The sequence below is a fragment of the Antechinus flavipes genome, chromosome 4 (genome assembly GCF_016432865.1).
Source record: "Antechinus flavipes isolate AdamAnt ecotype Samford, QLD, Australia chromosome 4, AdamAnt_v2, whole genome shotgun sequence".
NCBI classification, from domain to species: domain Eukaryota; kingdom Metazoa; phylum Chordata; class Mammalia; order Dasyuromorphia; family Dasyuridae; genus Antechinus; species Antechinus flavipes.
In genome coordinates, this window is record NC_067401.1 from 148,028,936 (window position 1) to 148,052,192 (window position 23,257).

General features: G+C 40.0%; 1 protein-coding gene across 5 annotated transcripts in view; it reads right to left on the reverse strand.

Moving 5' to 3' along the window:
* Positions 1-7,276: 7,276 nt before the first annotated feature.
* The window catches only part of SAP30BP (SAP30 binding protein), a 45,387-nt gene continuing 29,406 nt past the window's right edge, over positions 7,277-23,257 (reverse strand). For 2 of the 5 annotated variants that reach the window (XM_051995081.1, XM_051995079.1), the window contains 9 exons: positions 21,243-21,285; positions 14,603-14,691; positions 11,817-11,908; positions 10,858-10,918; positions 10,083-10,134; positions 9,395-9,453; positions 8,495-8,578; positions 8,051-8,135; positions 7,277-7,800 (listed from right to left, as the gene is read on the reverse strand). In XM_051995081.1, the coding sequence (XP_051851041.1) occupies positions 7,619-7,800; positions 8,051-8,135; positions 8,495-8,578; positions 9,395-9,453; positions 10,083-10,134; positions 10,858-10,918; positions 11,817-11,908; positions 14,603-14,691; positions 21,243-21,285 (747 nt within the window). In that variant the 3' untranslated portion in view covers positions 7,277-7,618. The remainder of the gene's footprint in view (positions 7,801-8,050; positions 8,136-8,494; positions 8,579-9,394; positions 9,454-10,082; positions 10,135-10,857; positions 10,919-11,816; positions 11,909-14,602; positions 14,692-21,242; positions 21,286-23,257) is intronic. The other 3 variants (XM_051995083.1, XM_051995082.1, XM_051995080.1) reach the window with 2 other exon arrangements.

Consider the following 23,257-nt stretch of genomic DNA (forward strand, 5'->3'; position numbering starts at 1 on the left):
TTTTTCCAATTAATTTTTTCCCCTCTAATTTCAACTGAATTGAAATGTTTGTGCAAAATCAATTTCATAGAATCAAAGCTTTCCACTTGTTCTGTGATTGATCCTCTCTATCTTTTGTCTTATGAATTGGTTATAAACTCTATACTTGTTAAAGGTATTTTCTTCCTTGTTCTTGTATCTTGTAGCTGGTGAGGGAAAGAGAATAAGCATTTATTAAGCATCTACTATATGCCAGGCACTATGATAAGTGCTTTACAAATATTTTCATCTGAACCTCACAATAATCCTATAAATTGGTGGTATTATCCCTACGAAATAGTGGATGGAACTGTGTTAGAGGTTAAGGACTTGCTATGGGTCATACAGTTCATATGAGTCTGAGGCTGAATTTGAACTCTAATACCTCCTCTAATTTGTTTATATGATGTTTTACATCAAAATCATAAATCCATTAGGAATTTATTAAGGCAGATAGGTAGAACAATGATAACACTAGACTTGGAGTCAAGATGTGATTTTGAATCCTGCCTGAGACATGTATGACCCTGGTCAAGTCACTTAATTTCTCTCAGCCTCAATGATTTCATCTATAATAATTGAAATTATGTAAATAAGTACAATAATAATACTAATTCTTAGGGTCCCTGTGAGAATCATTATTATATTATATATATTAAAGCACTTCATTACATAAATGCATTATTATATGGGGGGAGATCTTGGTCTACACCTCATTCCTGTTATTTGCTTATTTATGTGCAGACCTAATCTGTCCCACTGATTGACTTCTCTATTTTTTTTGGCCAGGACTAAACTATTCGAATGATTACTTCTTTGTCATATTGTTTGAAATTTGGTACTGTTAAACCTCTTTTCCCCATTATTTTTCTTGGGAGTATTTTTAAGGCAAACATTTGTTTTACACTCAATAACAAACATTATTTTTATTCATCAAACCAGAGAAATTAAAATTTAACTAAGCTTATTTTCCAAAAAAATAACAACTAAACTTTGTTTTAAAAACAAAACTTGAAAAGCAAGACAAAATATCAAAATGTTGTGAAACATTAGCATCTGCCTGGGCAAATCTGCCATACCTCCAACCTCTTGAAAGCAGATGTGAATTGTTGCCACCTGCATCTGGTAAAGAGAATTTCCACATGGGGAGTTTAAATGACAATGACAATGACAACGAAAACAACAATAGATCACCAAAGCTAGAAAACACATGAATTGGTTACAGGAATTCAGGTCAGTGCTCAAACTCAGAATGCTAGGAAACACTTACACCTCTGTACTTACTTAGTCTGGTCATAGGTTCATAAATTTAAAGTTGGAAGGAATCGTACAAGTCCTTTCTTTTAAGGAAATTTCAATGCCTGCAGTCTGTTTCTATATATTTTAAAAATTTCCTTTCAATTCAACTATTTACTATACATCTCTATTTGCAAAAACAGTGTGCTAAGTAAGCCCTGGGAAGGTACAAAAATAAAAAGACTCTTGACTTCAAGGAGTTTCTACTCTTCTAGAGACGTGCACACAGATAAGTAAGTACAAAGTACAGAAACAAAAGGTGGTTGTGAAGAAGGGGGAGAGAGAATATAACTGAAGCAGGTGAGGGAAGTGGTGCAAGGAGGAGCAGAAAAGGTCTTTCATTGATGCCTTTTGTTTTATGAGCAGGGTGATGGCAAAGTAGAACAAAGCATTGCACTTGTAGGCAGGAAGATCTGCCTTAGAGATTTACAACCTGTGGGACTTTGGACAAATCACTGTGCCTGTCTCAGTTTCCTCCCTGTAAAATGGAGACCATAATAACATCTACCTTCCAGGGTGGTGAGGATAAAATAAAGTATTTGTAAAATGCTATATAAATGTTATTACTGTTATTTTTGCACCAGTTATTTCTCTGTTCTTTCATTATACCTTTTCTTGTAACAGAAAAAGAAGAAAATCTACAAACAAATGTTGTCCCTTAAGTACTGATAGTCTCTTGCCTCACTGCCAAGAGAAAATAATTTCATTATCTGTGTCTGAGATTTTTCAGGTCATTTTCATTTATAGTATTCTAGCTATTTTATTTTTCTCTTGGTTTTTCATTCTGCAGTACTTCTTAAATGTCTTTCAACATTTCTCTGAATTCCTCCTATCATTACTCAAAACATAATAGTTTTTCATTACATTCCAAAACTCCAATTTGTTTAGGCATTTTCCAGTTGATGGGCAACCACTCATTGTCTAGATTTTTGCGACTTTGTCTATTTTCCCTCTTGTATGTGGATGAGAATCTAAGCTCTTTTCTAGAGAAATAGCTAGTTCCTGAGCGATGACAACATAGGTTTTTCTGTGCTTCTTTAAAGACCCCTCTAACAATCTCATTAAAAAAAAAAAACAAAAAACAAAAAAAAACTAGTTCACAAGGATTAATCTTTGCACGTAGCCTCCTTCAATAGAGTGAGTTCCTTTAAAGTAGGATTTTTTTTTTTTTTTTTTTTTTTTTGCTTTTCTTTATATCCTCAGCACTTAGCACAGTGTGGGCCCATATTAAGAATGGGACTTTATTAAGAATGCTTGTTGATCCTGAGAAGGGTTATTCCAGAGGTAATGAACTGATGGCTCTGAATCCTTTAGTAGTATGGATGTAACTGCACTTGGTGGAGTTAACATTTCTTAGCTCTCTTGAAGTCACATAGGACTCTTCCTTCCCTACCTCCTAAAGACATTTGATGAGAGCTTCCTCAATTTCACTCATGTGTGCCTCAAAATCTGTCCTCGCTGACCTGACTTTCTTCTTGAGAGAACTATTATATTCTGGACAAAGACTCGTCTGTGTTGAAGATTTCAGCTGGCTTCTGTCCAAATCCAGCCCAGGATCTGAACAGCAAACTCCAACCCCTCTGCTAGGAGACAGATCTAGAATAAGCAAACCTTAATTCAGACCTTTCCTTTTTAATCTTGCCTTCTCTTATCTCCCTATCTTAACTTTACAGCACCCCCAATATCTGCAATAGCTTCTCCCTTCCCCCAGTTTTCTTTCCTTCCTTCAAGTCTCACCTCCTGTCAAGCTTTCCTGATCAACTAGCTGGAAATGCCCTAATCCTCCTTAGCTTTCTCATAGCACTTTGTATGGACCATTCCAACTTAATTTGCATTACATTGATGCAGCTCCTACTGTGCCAGATTGTAAGCTTCTTGAGAGCAGGGATGCTTATTTTTTCACTGCATCCTCTGCCCCTAGCACAGTGCCCCACAATGTGATTAATGTTTCCTGAACTAAATACTCATGTTGATGACATAGACTGGGGCTCACTGTATCTCAACTACCACTCCTAGCTTTATTTCACAGCCACCCATCAGGAGAATTCAATCCAATTTATTAGCATTTATTAGCCTCCCTTTACTTGTAAGGCATTATGCTAGTCACTGAAGACACAAAGACAAATAACAGACCTGCCCTCAAGGAATTTACATTCTACTTAGAGGGAAGGGAAGAGATAATAAAATATATACAGAAAAGTAAAGAATATAACCAAAAAAAAAAAAAAAAAAGGAAAAAAAAATTTGGTGGAAGAGAGCATTGAACTAGAGAAGTTGTAGGTAACATCCTGATCAAAGAAATCTGGAGTTCCCATAAGGCTGAGGGAGATGGGGGAAATGTGCTTCTAGCAAGGGGTCAGGAGATAGAATGTTGTGTTAAGGGCCACACAGCAGGTCAGTTACAGGGAGCAAATCTGACAGTATAGGATGGAACCCAAACTGGAAAGCAACTTAAATGGCAAAAGGAGAATTCATATTTTATTTTCAGAGGCATGAGGAACTTCTCCTGCTTCAATAGGGAGCAACATAGTTGGACCTGTGCTTTAGGAATGTCAATTTGAGGCCTGTATGTCAGGTAGCTTGGAAAGGGAATGATGGACTAGAGGCAAGACAACTATGGAAACTCTGTTAAGGAAACTAAGCATTGATAATGGCTTAAACCAGGATGGTGGTTGATGGGAGGGAAGAGATAGGGAATCAGATGTAAGAGATGAAGAGGCAGAATCAACAGAATTTAGCAACTGATTGGAAATAGGGAAGGAAGGGAGGGAAGAAGGAATTGATTGCTAATCTGGGTGGCGGTATCTTCAACAGAAATAGGGAAGGCTTTATTTGATGATGAGTTTTCATGACCTATGGGACACCCAATATGAAATGTTCCAGTAGGCAGCTGAAGATCCAAAGCCACACCTTCTAACTACCATAAGAATTATTCCAGCTCCAAGATATTGAACTCTGAAATTTTCTTCTCCTCACACAATCTCCCACACCCTTTATTCCCACAGCTGCTGCTGTTCCCTGATCCTCACTTATCTTCCAGGGACCCCTCCCTCTTCTCCCAGTTCATCACCCCTATTTGGCTTTACTAGCCTCCCTACCCCATTCTTGACCTCTTGGTCAATTATTTCAACAATGTACTTTTATCCACCCTTGAAACTCTGGTCCTCTTGACCTTCCTCTCTCCCCATGGACCATACAAAACCTTCTCTTGGCCTAATGTAGGCAGGGCTGACAAGCTCTGCTAGAGAATGATGAAGATAGGTTGACTGAATCTACCACACCTTCATGCCACTGGAATTTCATATGGGGGAGCTCACTGCCACATCTCCACACTTAGTCCTTAAAGTCTTCCCCACATCAATAGAATTTAGCCATAAAGCTTCCTTTCTCCAACCCTTTTCTTTTTCTCTTTATTGCACATGGCCTTGCTTCCTACCAGAGCTATCTGATGTGAACCCCCAAGCCTGTCCTTATTCCTCTGATTTCATTTCAGACCCAATTTTTAGCAATTCTTTTATTCCATCTCATGTCTTTGATCTCCTCCTTATTCTAAAGATTGTTTTCTGAAAATTCTGTTATAACCTTAAGCTACTGTGATCCCTTTCACTGGCAAACAGCCACAGAGAGAAATCTCTGCTTTCCCAAGAACTTGGCAAGGCACTCCCCCACCTCATTCCTCAGACCCTCTACCCAGGTTTTAAACCCAGGTTTGACACGCCCTCCCTGCCTCCCCCACATCCAGTTACTTAATCAAGCTATCTGTCCCAATGCATCCTTTTACATTGATTGCTCCTTTCCTTTTCCATCACCACCTTCCTAAAAATCAGGCTTGGATTCATGGCCTCTTGCCTTCTATACCATACCAGTAGGTTTTGTAAATGGTCTCTGCTTCCAACCTCTCTTCTCCCCAAAGAATATTACACATTATTGGCAGAAAGTCTTAATGTACAACTTTGATTACAAGCTCCCTTGGTTCAAATCTTTCTCACACATTTAACACATATCTTAATTATACTTATTTTACTTTTTTATCTTCTCCATTAGATTAGGAGTCCCTTGCGAGCAGGGCCCTAATCTTATTTGTCTCTATATTCCTGCTGGTGCCTAATATAGCTTATGAAATGTTTTAGTTGAGTTTTTGCTGTAAAATCTGTAAAATGAAGGAGATGGGCCAGATGATCTGGAAGAACTTTTTCAGTCTAAACTTCTGCAATCCTTCTGGGGTCTGGAAGGGTGGGCAGCAGCACAGTAGTCTCTCCAGAACTAGATTCTTATCAAGAAGTCTGAGACTGGGAATCATGTATGTGGGAGAAGTTTGGGAAGGGACACTTCCTCTTGTTGCCTCTGGTATCCAATGGGTGTGGGGATGGTGTCTGGATTTCAGGTTTTGATTTGGGTCCTTCCTGGGCAGATGGAATAAATACATAAATGGAGCCAAATAAGCTTGTAGGGACTTCTGAATTCCCCAGTGAGCAGAACCTGAGTCAGCTGTTTAGATGAAACACATAATCCCCTAATTTTCTGTGTTAGACAAAGGGAAAAACACTGACTGTTTTCAGACCTTAATTAGAAATACCCATAAGCCATAGACAACCACATCCGCAAGGTAACTATCCATATCTAATGAACTACCAAGAATGCAACTCAAGCCAAAACAGCTGGCAGTGTAGTGCTTATCACAAATGCTGTGAATTCTCTCTCCAACAAGACAGTAAGCTCCTTGTGGGCAATGCCTTTTTGCTTGCCCTCAAATACCACAGGTAACAGTGGTCTACACATACTTAGCTTGACTGAATTGTTGCCAGTGCGAAGGGCAGCTGCCATCAGTCACTGGCCTCCATACAAGGTAGCAGCTGAAGGATGAGTCAAGTCACAATCACAAAGCAGACAGGGATGCTCGGCTGGATCACTTCTTCAAGAGAGATTTCCAGGCCAGGCTGGTACATGCCAAGTGAGCATGGGGGCCAGCTGAATGGGGGAAGAATGATGGGGAGTCAGAAACGAGAGCTGGGGTGCCAAACAAGGCTCTGGCCCCGGGTACTGCATAAGGCCTGCTTCAGGAATGCACCCAGGCCTCAAGCGGGGCTCTCTGCATCATGGAAATGATACTGTTCTTTACAATGGAGCTTCCTTCACTTGACACTCGGCTTTCCCCCCAAAGTGCAAAGTTTAGTTACCAGAGAGAAAAATAAAAATAAAAGATTTCCCTCCGGGATTAGGCTGGGAAACCTCATTTAAAACAGGGAACAACTCTAGAGGTTGCTGTGGGGCAGAGATAACATGGGGAGAGGAAGGGTGGGGCGGCTAGGAATTCTCACATGAGATACTTTTATGTAAACAATGAACAACTACCCCACCACAGCGGAGGTGATTCATCTCCCCAGCTACTTTAGAGTCTGAAAGGCCAGGAGCACACTGGGCATCCAAGGGCTCGGGAGAGCAATATCAGCAATGAAGAGAAGGCCACACCCTTCTCCTAGAGCTCTGTCGTGCCAACCCCACCTCCCAAATTATACCTGGCTTTTCATGGACAATTAGGAAGCCTCACCTACCGTGAGCTGGAGATGTGGCCAGGGCAGCATCGCCAAGACCCCAGAGGTGGGGAGGGGGGAAAGGAGAGGGTTCACTGACAAGGTTCAGTGTTCAGGATATTCCGTGAGAGAAAGATCATTGGATTGTACCTGCTCCCTCCTACACCTTCTTCTTTATTTTCAATTCTACCACCTGAGGTGGTAACAGGAGCCTCTACAGCCACTTTGCTGGCTGCTCTTCTCCCTAGCTTGCCTTGCACCCAACCACCTCCTCCAGAGCCATGCTTCCTCTTGAGGTCCTGCACGAGCCCCACCCCAATCCCCATGGAAGCACAAATGCTGCCCCCCACATTAGCAAGATTCTAGAGCGCTATTTCACATCTGTTTAAAGACTGGGTCTGTAGAACAAGAAACTACCTGGGATGCTGGGCTATATTGATATAGCACTTTTAATAGAGCAATGGATGCCAAATTAACATGGCTGCAAGCAGTCTGTACTACCCCGATGGGCAACAAGAGTCCTTCTGGATGACTGGGCAATCGATTCTCTCGCTAGGACTAGAAAGAGAATGTTTTGTCAGGGTTGGCAAGACAGAAACCCGTCCCTCGTTGATGGGAAGCTCTTTGGAAAGTCTAAGTCCGCTGCTTGCATCAGTTGATATCCAAAGGGGCATTCCACATCTTGGGGTCACAGTCTTGGCAGGGTCCCAGGGTAGCGTTTCCTGTCCTTCCACAAAAAGTATGTCCAGCACCAGGCCCCCGCACCAGGCCCATCACTGCTTGGCCTTCTTCACAATGGTGCCTACGGCTGAGATGACTGTGGTCTTGGAGCCACTAGCACTGGTTGTCACAGTGACCACGGCCGGCAGGGTAGCTGTAGTGGTGAGGATGGTGGGCTGGGCTATTGTCGTCACTGGGATAGCAGAATCCCATTTACTCTTTCTCTTCTGGGCATCTAGATGAAAAGCCAAAGAAAATGTTTAAACACAGAATACACAAAAACCAATGTTCCTTTTTGTCGCAGGGGACCTGCCCTGTGTAATCCAGACAGACCTCAATGTCCCGTACTGATGTCCCCAACACTGGGCCAAACCCAGGCACCCAGGACTCCCTGGGATCTAATTTTCCCTTTGGTGACCTGGGATAAGAAGGGGGCCTCAAGGGAAGACACTATCTTAGAAAGTCCCAGGAAAGCTGCTTGTCACCTGTGGCTGCGGTGCTGGCAGTGGTGGTGGTGGTGGCAGAGGCATTGGTCGTGGTGCCCTTCTTGGTGCCTGTTACAAACTCAATCTAGAAAGGGAAAGGGAGGAAGAATGAGAGATGTAGAAAGTTATCTGTTCGTGTCCTCTTGTAATCCATCTGCTCCCAGGGGACAAGATTTTGGAGTGGTGTAATATAGGAGACACTGATAATCAGCTCTGGTTTGACTGGCAATGTTTGGCTGGGGGCAGGGAGTGATGTCAAGGATATCAACAGTTTCAGTCCTAAGGGTTTATTTATTTATTTTTTTAAAACTAGGTTTAAAAAACTTCCTGAATAGAAGCCAGTTCCCCTCTCTCTGTCAGGTATTAGCACAAATCCCAGACTTCCCTCCCACACTGCCCCACCTCACATGCCCAGAACCATTTGGCCAGGCCCCTCCTCCTCACACCCAGGAGGAGGTGGTGCCTGCACAGGGGAAGGACAGCTCCGGTCACCTCCCCAGGCGCTGCAGACACGTCCCTGCAATAAGCCTGAGGTTTGAAGGGGGAGGAGGGAGAGAGAGAGAAGGGAAATTCAATCAAGTGTTAAGAAAGAGAAAATCAGATTATTCCCCAACACCAGTCCCCACATGCCTGGCCCAAAACAGTGCCTGAAGAGGTATTCTAGCAAGGCCTGGAGGCCCAGCCCCTCGACCCTAGGGAGTGGGAGGAGGCCCACTGGGGCTGGAGGTGTCACTACTGATTGCACAGGAGGGGTCAGGCCCAATCAAAGGCAAGAGGGGGCTGATGACCCTCATTGTCCCTCTCTCTTCCTTCAAGACAAAGCGGCCTCACAGGATGTAACACTCAGGGACAACCAGCACGCGCTCAGCCCTCCATGCCTGACATAGAGAGCTGCTGAGTGAGGGATCAACTAACCAGGCTGGGGAAGAGAAGGCTCCTGAAGGGAGAGGTGACGGCCCATTCTCTGGGCTCAGCTAACTGGAGAAGACTTAAGGTTCAGAGATATCTAAAACTACGGGAGGGAAATACTCTGAGGACAAAGCTGACTAGGGACCTGAAAGGAGTACCTATGAAAGAAAGGATAAGTATCAGATGACAGAGAAATGGAAAAAACTGAGGAAAGGCAGGGCTACATATGCCAAGGATGGAAGTTCAGCAGGCCTCAGAGCAGGACTACATTGACTAACTACATAGCTGGATGGCAGAAATGTCTTCTTGGGGGGAAAAACAGTATTCCCCAGGCCAAGATCTTGAAGCTGGGGGAACCTCCTTCCTTAAGCATGAGTACCAGGTACTTCAATTATCCTTTTCTATCACCAAGCCTCCAGGGGTTCTGCCACTTACTTTTGTTCTCTCCTTTTTGGCTTTTTCCAATTTGTCCATTTCAATTTTCTGTGCTTTGGCTACAAAGAAAAAAACAAACTGTCCAAAAAGTAGTTCCACTTTTTTGCCATGAGTTAAGCCTACTCTCCTCTGTACTCCCTCCAGAGGTTCATAAAGCAATGAATGAATGAATGCATCATCACAAAAGAAGGAACTCAATCATGAAGACCCCTATTCTCATGTAGCTTGTTACCATTCACTAAAGATTTTCTTCTGTTTGGATACTTTATATTTCTCTTAGAAGAATTTCCTATCTGACAAGAATTATCAGGAAAATATGAAAGTAATTTAACAGATTGGTCTAAGTTTAGACTAAGATGTTATACCATTATCAAAAAGAATATAAAATACATGTGGAATCTGAATATTAAAGGTCATATTCCACAAAATTAAGAAGCAAAAATAAGAATAAAGAATTCTTAACCAAACATGAGTCCTCAGCAATCACAAATAATCACAAAAAGATATTAATAATAATCACAACAAAAAATAGCATTTGCAGAGCACCTTACAAATATTATATCATTTAACTCATTTCAACTAAAGATCCTACTGCTATGATACTCATGTCCTCCAATGGGATTAACAACAAAAAGAAAAGCTCCATATAAACTTTCTGCAGTTCCCTAAATTTATCCCCTAAAAATACCTAGAGCCTCATAGTAGGAGTCCTCAGACCATCCATGGGGGTCAAACATATCCTGAAAAAGAAAGAGTTAAACTTTTAATCAACTAGATCTCATGCTAGCATACTTTTCACCAGGGATATGAATTAGCAACCAAAGTACATTTCCCCAATAAGTTTGAGCTTAAACTACACTGTTGTCAGTTATTAGCTTGTGGATGAGCACTAGAATTCAGCAGTCAATTCATAACTATTAGTAAAATTCCCTATAGGACATAATCTTTTTATGAACAGGATCCTTTCTAAGTCTAAGCCTGGTTTTTTGTGGTTCTTGTGGTGAAAAATGTGGTTCATTTTTCAGTTGTGCCAACTCTTTTTTACTCCACTTGAGGTTTTCTGGGCAAAGATACTGGAGTGGTTTGCCATTTCTTTCATCAGCTTATCTTAGAGATGAGGAAACTAAGGCAAACAAGGTTAAGTGATTTGCCCAGACTCACACAGCTAGGAAGCGTCTGAGGCCAGATTTGAACTCAGAAAGATGAGTCTTATTCCAAGCCTAGCACTCTTATCCACTGTGCCACTTAGCTGTCCCTAAGCTTTATTAGTCTGCTGTAATTAAGGCATACGTTTAAGCTCTAACATAACCAATGTGATGGTGATTGTTCTGGTGCAGTCTTTATATTTTTAAAGCCAAGTCTTTAGGTTCGGGCAATTTCCATGGAGAGTGAGAAATAAGAAATATGTGTGGGATGGGACAGAACACAAAGCAACATTATGTTTGCAGAGCTTTGCCTCTTACCTTGGGATAATTGGTGCCAAGCTCATCAATTGAACAGTACTGGATAAGTTTCTCATAGATGCTGAAACAAAGATGCCAGAGAAAATTGATTTGAGCACTTACCATGAAAAGTAAAATCCTAACAAGTCACTCAAAATTAACCTCTTCTAATTCCTGGACTGTTGGGATACCACCTTAGCAAAAACCACCCAGTATGTTCTTAGAAAGTTTTCTAAGGTAGAACAACAACAAAATCTACCAATCTAAAAAATCTCTGGTCCTTTTTAGTCATCTCAATGTTATGATAGGAATGATACTATTGATTAGGAATGGGAGTAGGCAGTCTGAACAAGTCTAATATTAACTTGGCAGATTATACTTTCATGTTTTAATCATTTGTCTTTGATTGGATTAGAGCCACTGTACATTCAAAGGCAGAACTCTGATGTTACCATATCATGTTCCATTGTCAATATTATTTTCATGATCAACTAAGGTCCAAGTACATCTCTGATCCAAAAAAGCACTGTTCATTCACCTGTTCACAGAATCATTGGACCTTAAGAGCTAGAAGAAACCTAAGAGAAGAACTAATTCAACTTCCTTATTTTGCAAATGGGAAAACTGAGACTGAAAGAGGGGGAATGATTTGTTTAAGTCACAAAACTAAAAAGGTCTCCTGACTCCTGGTCCAATGATTTTTTTTTTTTTTTTTTTTTTGCTGCTAACATACTGTCTTAAAGTTTTTGATTAGTAAGATTTTTGAATCCTTAGAGAGTAAGTGTTATAACAATCTACTCTGTAGATTTCCTAACGAAATGCATTTTGGCATAACACAAGACTGGGGGCAGTGACTTATCTGATGTTAAGCTGGGCTCTTTACAGTTTCTCCACCATTAATAAGAGATACCTTGACCCATTCCCTTCCTAGATGGGAAGCAAAAACCCAAGCTGATTTTTTAGGCACTAGAGAAGTTTACCTGGGATTCCGAAATTCCTTCTTCCTTTGGATAATGTAGTTCATATCCATCCCTTCCTTTATCTTCCGCTCATATAATTTCTGTATCTTGTCCTACAGAAAAGGTACAAAAACTGTCATGACATATAATTCCACCACTTCAATTCTATTTATGGCCAAGTAGGCAGGGGAGAAAAAGTGATATAAATAAAACTGCACTTAAGTCACAGTTTTAACCTATATCCCACCAAACCTTTTGCTAGAAGTTCTTGCAAGAAAAGAGACAGATTAATTTGATTGAGTCTTTTTAAAATTTTTCCAGATAGCCTTTTACTACATGTGCTAAAGAGCACTGAATGGGCAAAGTAAAACTATTGGGAAGGAGTCCTAGAGAACCTGCAAAATGATTAACCATTTCCTGAATTACTAATAAAACATCAAAGCTTTTCTGTAAAGATAAAATCCAAGTCTTAATTGAAAAATTAAGCTGACATTGAATGGTTGAAATATGACCTACAGATGCCGGAGAGGGCCTGAGCTTTTCCCATTGGAGAAAGAGTGTACCAATACCATCTGGTTTGGGCTCCAGACACTTCTAAAGTGGCCTGTTGGAGGATTCTCAGGGGTGGTAGCTAACCTCTCAGACAAGGGAAATGCACTCATCTCTCATCAAGACTTTCCTACATTATATTGGTCAGGGCCTTTGTTACAGTAATGAAAGGACAATATGGCAGGGAGCCCAGCAGGCATGCTGTTATCATCTGCAATGCTTTCTTTGGGGGAAGCATACCTGGCACATACCAATGCAGACTACATTATCAGGCAATGTATCAAGTTTTGTCCAGGGTCAGGAGAGAGTCCTAGGAAATCTGATTCTGGGGTAGGAGACATGGTAGAGAAATCTACTAAACTTCAAAATACAAATCCTTTTTTTTTTCTCTCGATGTATGTATGATTTATATATATATATATATATATATATTTAAATAACTTTTTATTGATAGAACCCATACCAGGGTAATTTTTTACAATATTATCCCTTGAATTCACTTCTGTTCCGATTTTTCCCCTCCCTCCCTCCACCCCCTCCCCCAGATGGCAAGCAATCCTTTACATGTTGAATAGGTTACAGTATATCCTGGATACAATATAGGTGTGCAGAACCGAACAGTTTTCTTGTTGCACAGGGAGAATTGAATTCAGAAGGTATAAATAATCCGGGAAGAAAAACAAAAATGCAAGCAGTTTATATTCATCTCCCAGTGTTCTTTCTTTGGGCGTAGCTGCTTCTGCCCATCTTTGATCAATTGAAACTGAATTAGCTCTTTTTATCAAAGAGATCCACTTCTATCAGAATACATCTTCAAACAGTATCATTGTTGAGGTATATAATGATCTCCTGGTTCTGCTCATTTCACTTAGCATCAGTTCATGTAAGTCTCGCCAGTCCTCCCTGTATTCATCCTGCTGGTCATTCCTTACAGAACAATAATATTCCATAACGTTCATATACCACAATTTACTCAACCATTCTCCAATTAATGGGCATCCATTCACAAAATGCAAATCCTGAATTGCTCCAAGGAGAAACCAAACACAGTCAAATGCTGATTACTATGAATAAGGAATCCCTTGAAGAAACTACATGTATTCAAATCTGTATTATTCCAAGTTATAATTGGGTAATGCACAATAATTGGTTTCAGCCAAATAGAAATAACTTTACAACTTCTGGAAGATGAAAACACTTCAGTCAGTTACTACCTCCTTGGAAGAAGCAGCAGGTGGTAAGGATAAAGATTACTTATCAAATAAGATTTCCTTCAGGGATGGGACAACAATGTTTTCATGTTCCTTTTTGGAAGGGTCATTATAAACTGAGACAACATTTCAGAAGCAAAGGGAAGTCTATTATATTATCAGCAGGGAGAGAAGCTAAGAGTGATGAATTGCTTTCTTTAAAGAGTCAATTTGTCCTCAAAGAGAAGCCTCTACAATCTGATCAAAGGTAAACCTATCCCCCACAAAAGACTTCTCCGTCTTGGATCACTGAGATTGTGCCAGTTCAGCTGAAATAAAATGTTCTCAGGAAGAATCAAACTGTTTGGAGTTCTCGCTGCCTGAGAGATTGCCTGAATTACATGTTGTAACTTGTCTGGTTTGCTAGGATAGAAGGAACCTCCATCCTTTAGGATGGTGGGTGGAACGCCTACTCAGCATGAGGTGGAGACTTCAGCGAAAGGGAAAAAATAACCCCTATTTTCTGAGTGTCCAGCCCTGCCACAGGTCCCTCACACCAGCATGCTAAATTCCTCAGCCTCAGGCCCCATAAGTTAGCCTTTGTCAGGACAATAGCACACACAAATATGACTAGAGGTGGCTAGTGCAAACTATGAATTATAGCCCACCTTTGGCTCAAAGGCTAGTCACTAATTTGTTGTGGTTTATTTATCACAGGATCAGAGATGGAAGTTGGAATGGAATTAGAGGCCATCAAAGTCCAACCCCCTTATTTCTAAGAGGTTAAATGAGTTGCCCAGGGTAGCCCAACACTAAGAAGTGTCTAAGGAGAGGATTTGAATCTAAGTTTTAACAAATCCTTTCTTGTAATCAGAATCACTCAAGAGGAGGAGGAGAAAAGAAGAATCTAATGAAATAGCCCTTCTTTAGGCAAGCAACTAAGTGTGTGTGTGTGTGAGAGAGAAAGAGAGAGAGAGAGAGAAAGAGAGAGAGAGAAACTAGAATCAAACAGATAAATAAGACAATAAGGCTGTGAGACCCAACAAGCTAATGAAATGTTGCTCCTACCTGGAGGTGATTTGAACATCTGCCAGGTGGCTCTGGAGGGATTTTAATCTCATCAGGAGACATGTTTCTGACTCTCTCGGAAAAGGAGGCTATGGAGAAAAGAGAGCAACAACATCACAGTCTGACTCTAGATCCCAAAGGAGGCATTCAATGTCTAGAAGGATGCTGGAAGGTAAAACTTCTCTATACCAAATAGCATCACCATAGCCCAGCCTAGTTTTCCAGGGTATTTGCATATGTCAAAGTGAGACTCAAGAAACCTCAAAATACTTGAGGTCAGAGTTCCTACTTCATCTTTTAGAAAACAAAAGGTTTGACCATAGTGGGGAAGAACTGTAGATGAAAAATAGCAATTTCTCCCCAGGGGTTATAAGCTCCCCCTCACCCCTCCACAGTCATTAAGCACTGCAATGACTTCAGTCCTGCTTTGAATGCTTTGGACAATGGGGTATTTGTAGCAGGAATCTGTCCATGCTGTTGAAAAACACCCTCCCATGAAAAGAATCATACACTATTCAAATAAGAGGCAGGGTGGAGTAGGATAAGAAGGAAGGAAAAACCAGGACCCTGTTATTTGCTTTGAGGGTATTTGAGAAGACCCCCACATTTTCAGCAAGAACACATCTATAGCAGGAGAAGTGGAAGCAAGCAGGACTGCCTGCCATTGCTAACCTTGAACCAAATACCAGGGTTAGGTTGCTTCTTTGATCCTGAAGTGGGTTAATATTTTCTTAGTGCTTTGATCTCTCTGCTTACAGTTCAAATGTTACATTAAAGAGCACACTGTTAAACTCATGAACCTGAAGTTTGGGTCTTCTAAGTTCTAGTTCCAACCCACCTTTCTAGATTACTTTGTTTCCCTTCATTTATTATAACCAGGTTGAACTAATTGTACCCAAAGTATACAATGTCGAGAACTGTGCATTTGCACAAGCCCTCCGTCACTTTGGTGACAATTACTTCTCTTCTCATCTGTCTCTCAGAACTCTTACTCTTTCTTTGAGACTTATTAGTTTAGGTCCCACCACTTCCTCCATGAAATCTTCATTGATTCTCCCAGATATTAATGATATAACCCACATGAGGGACCTTGTATTTACTTATTTGTATACATACTACAATTTCATAATAGAAGGGCAGGATTTTTAAAATTTTGACTATTTCTAGTATGAAGCATAGTACCTTATATATAGTGGTGGTTTTGTTGAACTGAAACAAATCTGAGGCTTAAGAAGAATGACTACAAATGGAACTCAAAGTAAGACCACAGTCAAATTTACCTATGCTGCTAGCTATTAATAAAGAATGATGTACTACAGTAACCACAACATCGTATAATGATCAACTATGATAGATTTAAGTCAGCTTAGCAATACAATAATCTAAGACAACTCCAAAAGACTCACAATGGAAAATGCTATCCACATCCAAAGAAAAAGCTATGAAGTCTGAATGTAGATTGAAGCACACTATTTTCACTGTTTTCCCTTTTTGTTCTGATTCTTTTCTCACAATGTGAGTGAGAGACTAATGTGAGCATATGCTTAGTATACGGGTACATGTATAACCCATTGCTTGCCATTTTCAGGAAGTGGATGGAGGAGAAAAAAGTGGAAATCAAATTTTTTGCACTAAAGATAAACCTAATGCAAGAGTCACATTCTGCCAAATAGTGAAAGAGGGGCTATAAAACCACTCTATGTGATTCAATTGTCACGGTCATCAGTCATAGTCATTAAACACTCTGCAAGAATGGGAAAACACAATAGTCACAGTATAGTCTTTGACCAAAAGCAGCTTATTCTCTATTCATCCAACGTACAGATCAGGAGGATTCTAATGTTATGGTCGTCTTTACATATTAGCATGACTATACATTAAGTGCACAGAATTGGGACCTCTCTCCTTCTTACCCCCTCTGCACTGTTTTCTATTAACCTATATCTCTATATCTATTAACCATCACAGTCAGCAGTAAAGCCTGCCAGAATTAAGGAACATTTTTAGGAGCCTTAAAGTAGCAGCAGAAATACAATCAAAAAACTGTAAGCTGGTCTCAAATTTCATGAATATCAGTAACAAAAGCAAAGGTCAAGCAATAAAGACATTATTAAACTGTACTGTTCTGGTGTCAGAGACACCAGATCAGCACAAGGTAACAGATTTAGACATCAACTGAGTATTTCATCTAACATGCCAGCTGTCTTGTCTGGATTCTTGATTGTCATTATTATTAATACCTAAGACCACCAACATAAATAAGGTTGCTTTTTAGTCTGAGGTACGTAGATTTCAAATGTGACATATGAAAATATTTGAAGAGCTGGATAAAGTGCAAAAAGTTGACAGAGCACTTAGCAATATGGAAGGATTTTGAAATTCTTCCCTTTAGTGGACATTATTCTGGGCTATGCCTTTGGGTAACGGCCTAGGATTAGGAAGTCAGGGGAGAAGATTGAAAAAGCCATATCATCTCTGTCTCTCTCACTCACACATATTAACACATTATTTTTCTTTCTATCTCTTATGTTTGTCTGTCTTTTTTTTCTCTCTCCCCAGATTCTAAAATTCACAAATTTTTTTTAGCTGGCCCTCTGTCTGCATTCCCCTGCCCACAATGTCAACTGCTATGTTTCTAGAATGTTGTTTTCTATCAGCAAAATCTAGGGTTTGGTAAACACTGGCCTTTATAGAGATTTGAATAAATCAGAACTTGTGTAATAGGGATGAACAAAAATTAAGGGTAAGCAGAAATACAAAATCCTTTCTCAAATGTCTTCCTTAATTCTGTGGATCTAAGCTACTCAAAATTCCCAACTATATCTTTACCAAATCCCACCAACTAGCCATTTCTTCTTCTCCCCTTCCCAACGCCCCCCTTCCCCTGCACCCAACCATCTTACCCCACTCTCTCCTCAATCTCTTTTTCTAGTCTTGTAAGGTCAGAGTTTGTCGAGGGCTTTGTTTAAAGAGAGAAGGGATTTAGATCCCACACAGAGAACCCAAACAGCAAAACTGGTTTGATTAAATCCTTGATTTTGAAACCCATCGATTCAAAATGAATTATGAACTGAGGATCAGAAAACACAAAATAATACAACAAATCTGTTGGGAATAGGAGTTTGTTACTATAAAGATTAATAAGTCAGACGACACATTCAGAAGTCAGTAAAGGTTAAGAAGTAGCAGAAGCAGTATTTACTAAGATCCCTTCCATGTGGCTAGGATAAAGCAAATTAACTTAAAATTAGACCATTTTAGGGACTGGAAGGTTCAAGCCACTCACAGATCCTGCTGACCAGATAGATGCATTTTTGCAGACACAATGGGGATTATATGTACCTGAACCAGTGTTGTATCTTTTCTGAGTATTTTTTCCATGTTAGGCCTAAGTAAACTTCCTTTTGTTGATTATAATCCACAAGTATTCATGCCTACATTTTGGTGAAGGCAGGGTTGAAGGAAAACATCATCATGGCTATAGTGGGATATAGAGAATGGTACGACTGATGGCTAGATATGGTAATATGGATCTCTGTGGCAAGGGGTCCGTTTAGTGGCATATGGAGAGCCCTCCAATAGAACAGAAAAAAGGCTCCCAATGAATTGAAGCAATAACCTTAAATAGATGCTAAGCAGTTAATATGGAGGATAAAGAAAATATCAAGTTGAACATTCCCTTATCATTGTTAGAGAAGCACAATTTCTGGCACAAGGAAAATCAAAGTAAATTGGCTCAATACATTCAGCAACTATAGACAGAAATCTTGCTTTTTAAGGATTGTGCTTTGAAGATAGGACAGCTGATGCACTTCATCAAGTAAAAGGGAGATAGGGACCAAGAGAGACCAGGGACAGAAAGTAAAGTCTATGTGCTATAGTTTCCACTGGAAAATTTGTCCCACAGACTGCACCTGTAGTAAGACAGTTTTGGGCATTCTTTTTTGCTAATTTATAGGAGAGACTATTTATAGGTAGGCATATTTATTATTATTATTATTATTATTATTTATCACCAAAGAACTGGGGAAGCTTCAGGAGAATTTAAAGCAATAACCTGGGAGAAAAAGTGAAAAAAGGAAGGAAAGAAAGGAAGAAAGAAAGGAAGAAAAGAACCTGGGGGAAAAAGTGAAAAAAGGAAGGAAAGAAAGGAAGAAAGAAAAGAAAGGAAGGAAGGAAGGAGAAAATAATTTAAAAAAAGAGAAAAACAAACAAAAAACAAACAATAATCTGAAGTGTTACTGGAATAAAGATTGTTGGAGGTATGGTTTAGTGGAGTCAATCTGGAGACTTTCTTTGTGCCAAAGTTCTATGGTTGGGGATATGGAGACTATTAAGTGTCCAATGGGGCTCTTCATATCAACTCTAGACGCAAATGGTTCTAAATCTGTCCTCAACTATTAGAATGGTCCTCAACCCCCAACTTGGGGGAAGAGTTTCAGTCTTCTTGAACAATAACTTTGTCATAATGTCCACCAGTAACAAGTATCTCACTTCCCAGAAGCTATGTCTACTATGAATCAATGCCATTTTAGGAAGGGGAGGAGGAGAGACTTTTTGGTTCCATAATCGATCAGATTCAGACTCCAGAAAGACTTGGCTGATAAGAACAGTTAAGAACATAGTTCTGGAGGACCTTCTTTTGAGACTTCCCATATCATTGCAAATGAAGTTATCAAAGCTTTTGTCCAGACTAAGAGCCACAAACACCAAAAGAAAATAGCTCAGTTATCGCTCAATTGGCCGATTTCCTCCCTCCCCCGACCCTTTCCCAATGGTTAGTGTCCACTCCTTCCTAGAAAAGGGGATGGAGAACACAAGGAGTGATATTGTTGGGAGGAGACATGAAAAAGGCAAAACTATGAATAACTATGTATGTTCACAGAAGAGAGGGGATCCCCTCGCCGAGCTGGTGGCCACCCTAAGTTCCTGGATGAAGGTGAAAGATTTTAATCCCTGGTAAAAAGATAAGGCAGCTTTTAAAAAGGTACTACCACTCCTTTTTTCAACCACCCCCTAACATGAGAAATGCTGACAGAAGTGTCATATTATTATGTGCTATAACCCTGATGTTTCTGGTACTGTTCTTGCTGTCACAACTTTACATTGGGACCTGTGAACAACGAAGATCTGGCATCACCTACCACATGGACCACATTAAGAATTTGGTCCTTCTGAAGGAAGGAGGCAAGGCCTGGAATTTCTCATTTCTCCATATTCATTCCTTTAGTGAATCCAAGGAGGCTAGTTATATTGCTTTTTGTATTTTTCTTCTAGTTTTTAAAACTTGAACTAAGTTCCTTTTCCAGATATTTGCACTAGGCTTTTTGTGTTTCTGAGACTAGGACTTTCACGTGATGGCTCTTAAAACTATTTAAGTGGCAAAACTTCTTTGGAAGACTATTAAAACTTTATCTCCAAGGGATGAGATGAGATAGGCTGTTAGCTAGGCTAGTTTTCCCCCCTAAAAGGTGAGAAAGCTGTTCTCAAGACTTGATTCATCTAAAGAACTAAGAGTCAAGCCACTACTGTGGCTTTCAAAGTCAACAAAAAGCATAAAAGAAACTAGCTTACAAAGTGTTTGTGCACCCCTTATAATGATCCAATATTGTGCAAGTTATTCTGTCTCCATGCTCTCCTGGCCAGATATGTTTCTAGAGAGAGATGAGGTAGACTGTCTTTACCTATACCAGCCAGTGTTGTATTTTTATTGAGTAGTCTTTCCATAGTATGGCTAGGTAAATCTCCTGTGTTAAATGTTAGATGGTCTACAAGTACCTCATTTAGTTCTAATCTTGAATCTGAACTACCAGACCTGCTTGAGTAAGGCTAGCCTTTGACTATCTTTTCAGTAGTTTCAAGATATGTTTTGATGGAACACCAGAATTTCTTTGTGTACAAAGATGGATATAATGTTTAAAAATAAAATAATAAACAAGTATAAAAACTTGTTATTTAATACAGATCTTAGAAGGTTCATGGCTAAACTGGTGTGTCAGGATTTTTGAAGGTTTAAGGAACCAGATGTTTAGGACATGGACTAGACAGTATGGGCCAAATACACTCCTACATATTTGACTCTGGTCCTCTGGATATCCAATAGTATGTTTCCTTCACTCACAATAGGGTTGCTTACTCTAAGGCTGTCTGGCATTTCCCTTTTGTAGTGGTATGGCTGGTACAAGAGGCCACATGCTTACCCTCTGAACAATTTCCAGTACATAAGGGCTGGAGAGGAGGGGAAGGCAATAAGAAAAGTCTAAGATAGGGGTTTTGGCCCAAGACACAAGAGGGATTGAAGCAAAGAAGAAGAAAAATCTTTTGGTTAAATGAGGCTCTGATTCTCCTACTGACAGAACTGGCAACTAACCAAAGGCTGACAAACTGTTTCATGAATACAACATTAGTTCCTTTCATGTCTCATACATCCTATAAAATTCCAAGTGGAAGCACAGTATCAAGAGGCTGAATATAAACTTATCTCAGAGCAGCTGCTCAAGACAGAGCAGGAAATATTTGTATCAAGCAGAGGTTTACCCTAAATGGCTATAATTTAACCTATTCCTTCTCTAAGCTGTTCTATGTTTAACCTAACATAAAACTCCTTATACTCCAGAATGCAAATAATATACATACATACCAACCAGCTCCTGGGGATCTCGCTTTTCCAGTTCTGAAAACTCCTGCAAGAGACAAACAAAAACAAGGGAAATTAAGATCGAGGACTGACATTTCCTCTTAACATATATATTAGTGTTCACTGCTATAGCATCACCTTTCCCAAAAGGAAAAAAAAGTGAAAATATTACATGGAACATTTACAATGAAAAACCAAGCTCATGCCCTAACAACTATTCCAATGCATTTTTTTCCTTCACCATCTACATTTGAATGACAAACTCCTGTTCTGGCCTATTCAACATAATGCTTTCACCAAGACACAAACTAGCATCAGGGAGAAACAACTCACATAAGCCTTTTGTGACCAATGAAACCAATTTCATTCTCACCAGTTTTCTTTCCCCTGGGCCTGTCTGGACTTTTACCTTCTTGTACAAGGCATGTCATTTCACTGCTGCTGGAGCCTGCTTGAGACTATCACAGTTACTGTAGACACCAGAAAGTTGGAAGACAAAGACAAACAATTCTGTACCAAGAAAAGAGCCACACAACAAAAAATTGCTCCCCAAAGGTTTAAAAAATATATTTTTTTTCTGTCCTTACTTTCAGCCCAAGCTCCAAGATCCATCATCAAGTCCTAGCATGTTTCTGACAGTGAATAGTATATCCTGAAAGCAAGTTCTTTTCTTTACTGGTATGTTTTCTTATTTGTAAGATGGAAATCACAAATCCAACTTCTACAACTGGGTTGCTACTGCATATCCACTTAAGATACAATGACTATAGGGATGCAAAGTGTGCCCCATAATGCAAAGTCAAAATGATGGAAACTGATCCCATAGAAAATTACCAGTCTTCCCTTTCCTTCTTTCCTTTTATGTTGGGGGAGGACAGTGATGAGAAGACAGTTATACAAGCGCTGTGGAGATGAGGCCTTCAAGAGCAAACTGCAATACTTCCAAGGGGAGAGCAATTAGGTTCCAGTATGGTGGAACAGCAGTATGTCACTATATACTTCAAATCTCAGGCAGGTCACCAAAAATCCTCCCCAAAGCATGGCATTATGTTACTGAGACAGCACCAGCTATATCTCATTCCCTTCCTCAGGATTCTAAAACACTCCAAAATTTCCTAGATCCTCAGAACACTGCTGCTATTCATCCAACCTGAAAAGGACACAATCCTCATGCCTGGCTGCTTAGCAACAAGACCCTTGCAGCCATAATCCTACTGCTAGTCAGGTGGGCAAATAAAGAACTCTTACTGGGCTGAGATAGGGAAAGGTTGAAAAGCTGCTGCGCCAAGTTCAAGCTGGCATCGTAAACCAGCTGCTTCACCAAATGCACCAGTCTCTCTGGGGACCCAACAACAATCTCTTTGTAGCAGAGAATGATGAAGTTAATGGTGAATGGCCAGTTGGGAGGGAACTGTATGGCTAAGAGACTTCCTTATAAATTATTCTGGAGTTTTTTTGGTGTTAAATGTGAGAAAACATCAGTAAAGTGTATTGTCCTATATTCATAGTCTTTCCCAAGTCAGCTATTTAGGAATAGGTCTTGTCTGGGTAGAACAATCACAGGCTAGATAAACCAATTGCAACTTTCCTACATGTAGCTCCTACCAACATCTTTTCCAAGATATCCCACTGAATGAATCAAAAAAGTAAAGTATCTTAGGTTAACACCAGAATTTTAAAAAATGCTTATCTGCCTCAGAATCATAAGTTAACTCAGTATCATTGACATTTATAGAGTACTTTTAAGATTTAAAAAATACATGATATAAATGATCTCATTTGTTCCTTAAACCAATCTTGGATTATTATTCCCATTTTACAAACAAGGAAAATGAAGCTGTAAGAGATTAAATAACTAGTTTTACAGCTAGTAATTGATGCAAAATTCATCCAGCTCTATCCTGCTTCCCAAGTTTATTTTACCAACTCTGTGCACAGAACAATATCTCATCAAAGGACAGAGGCTTCTTCCGGACAGGAACAGCGCCCAATTCAGTCAACTTGTACCCAATGCAAAA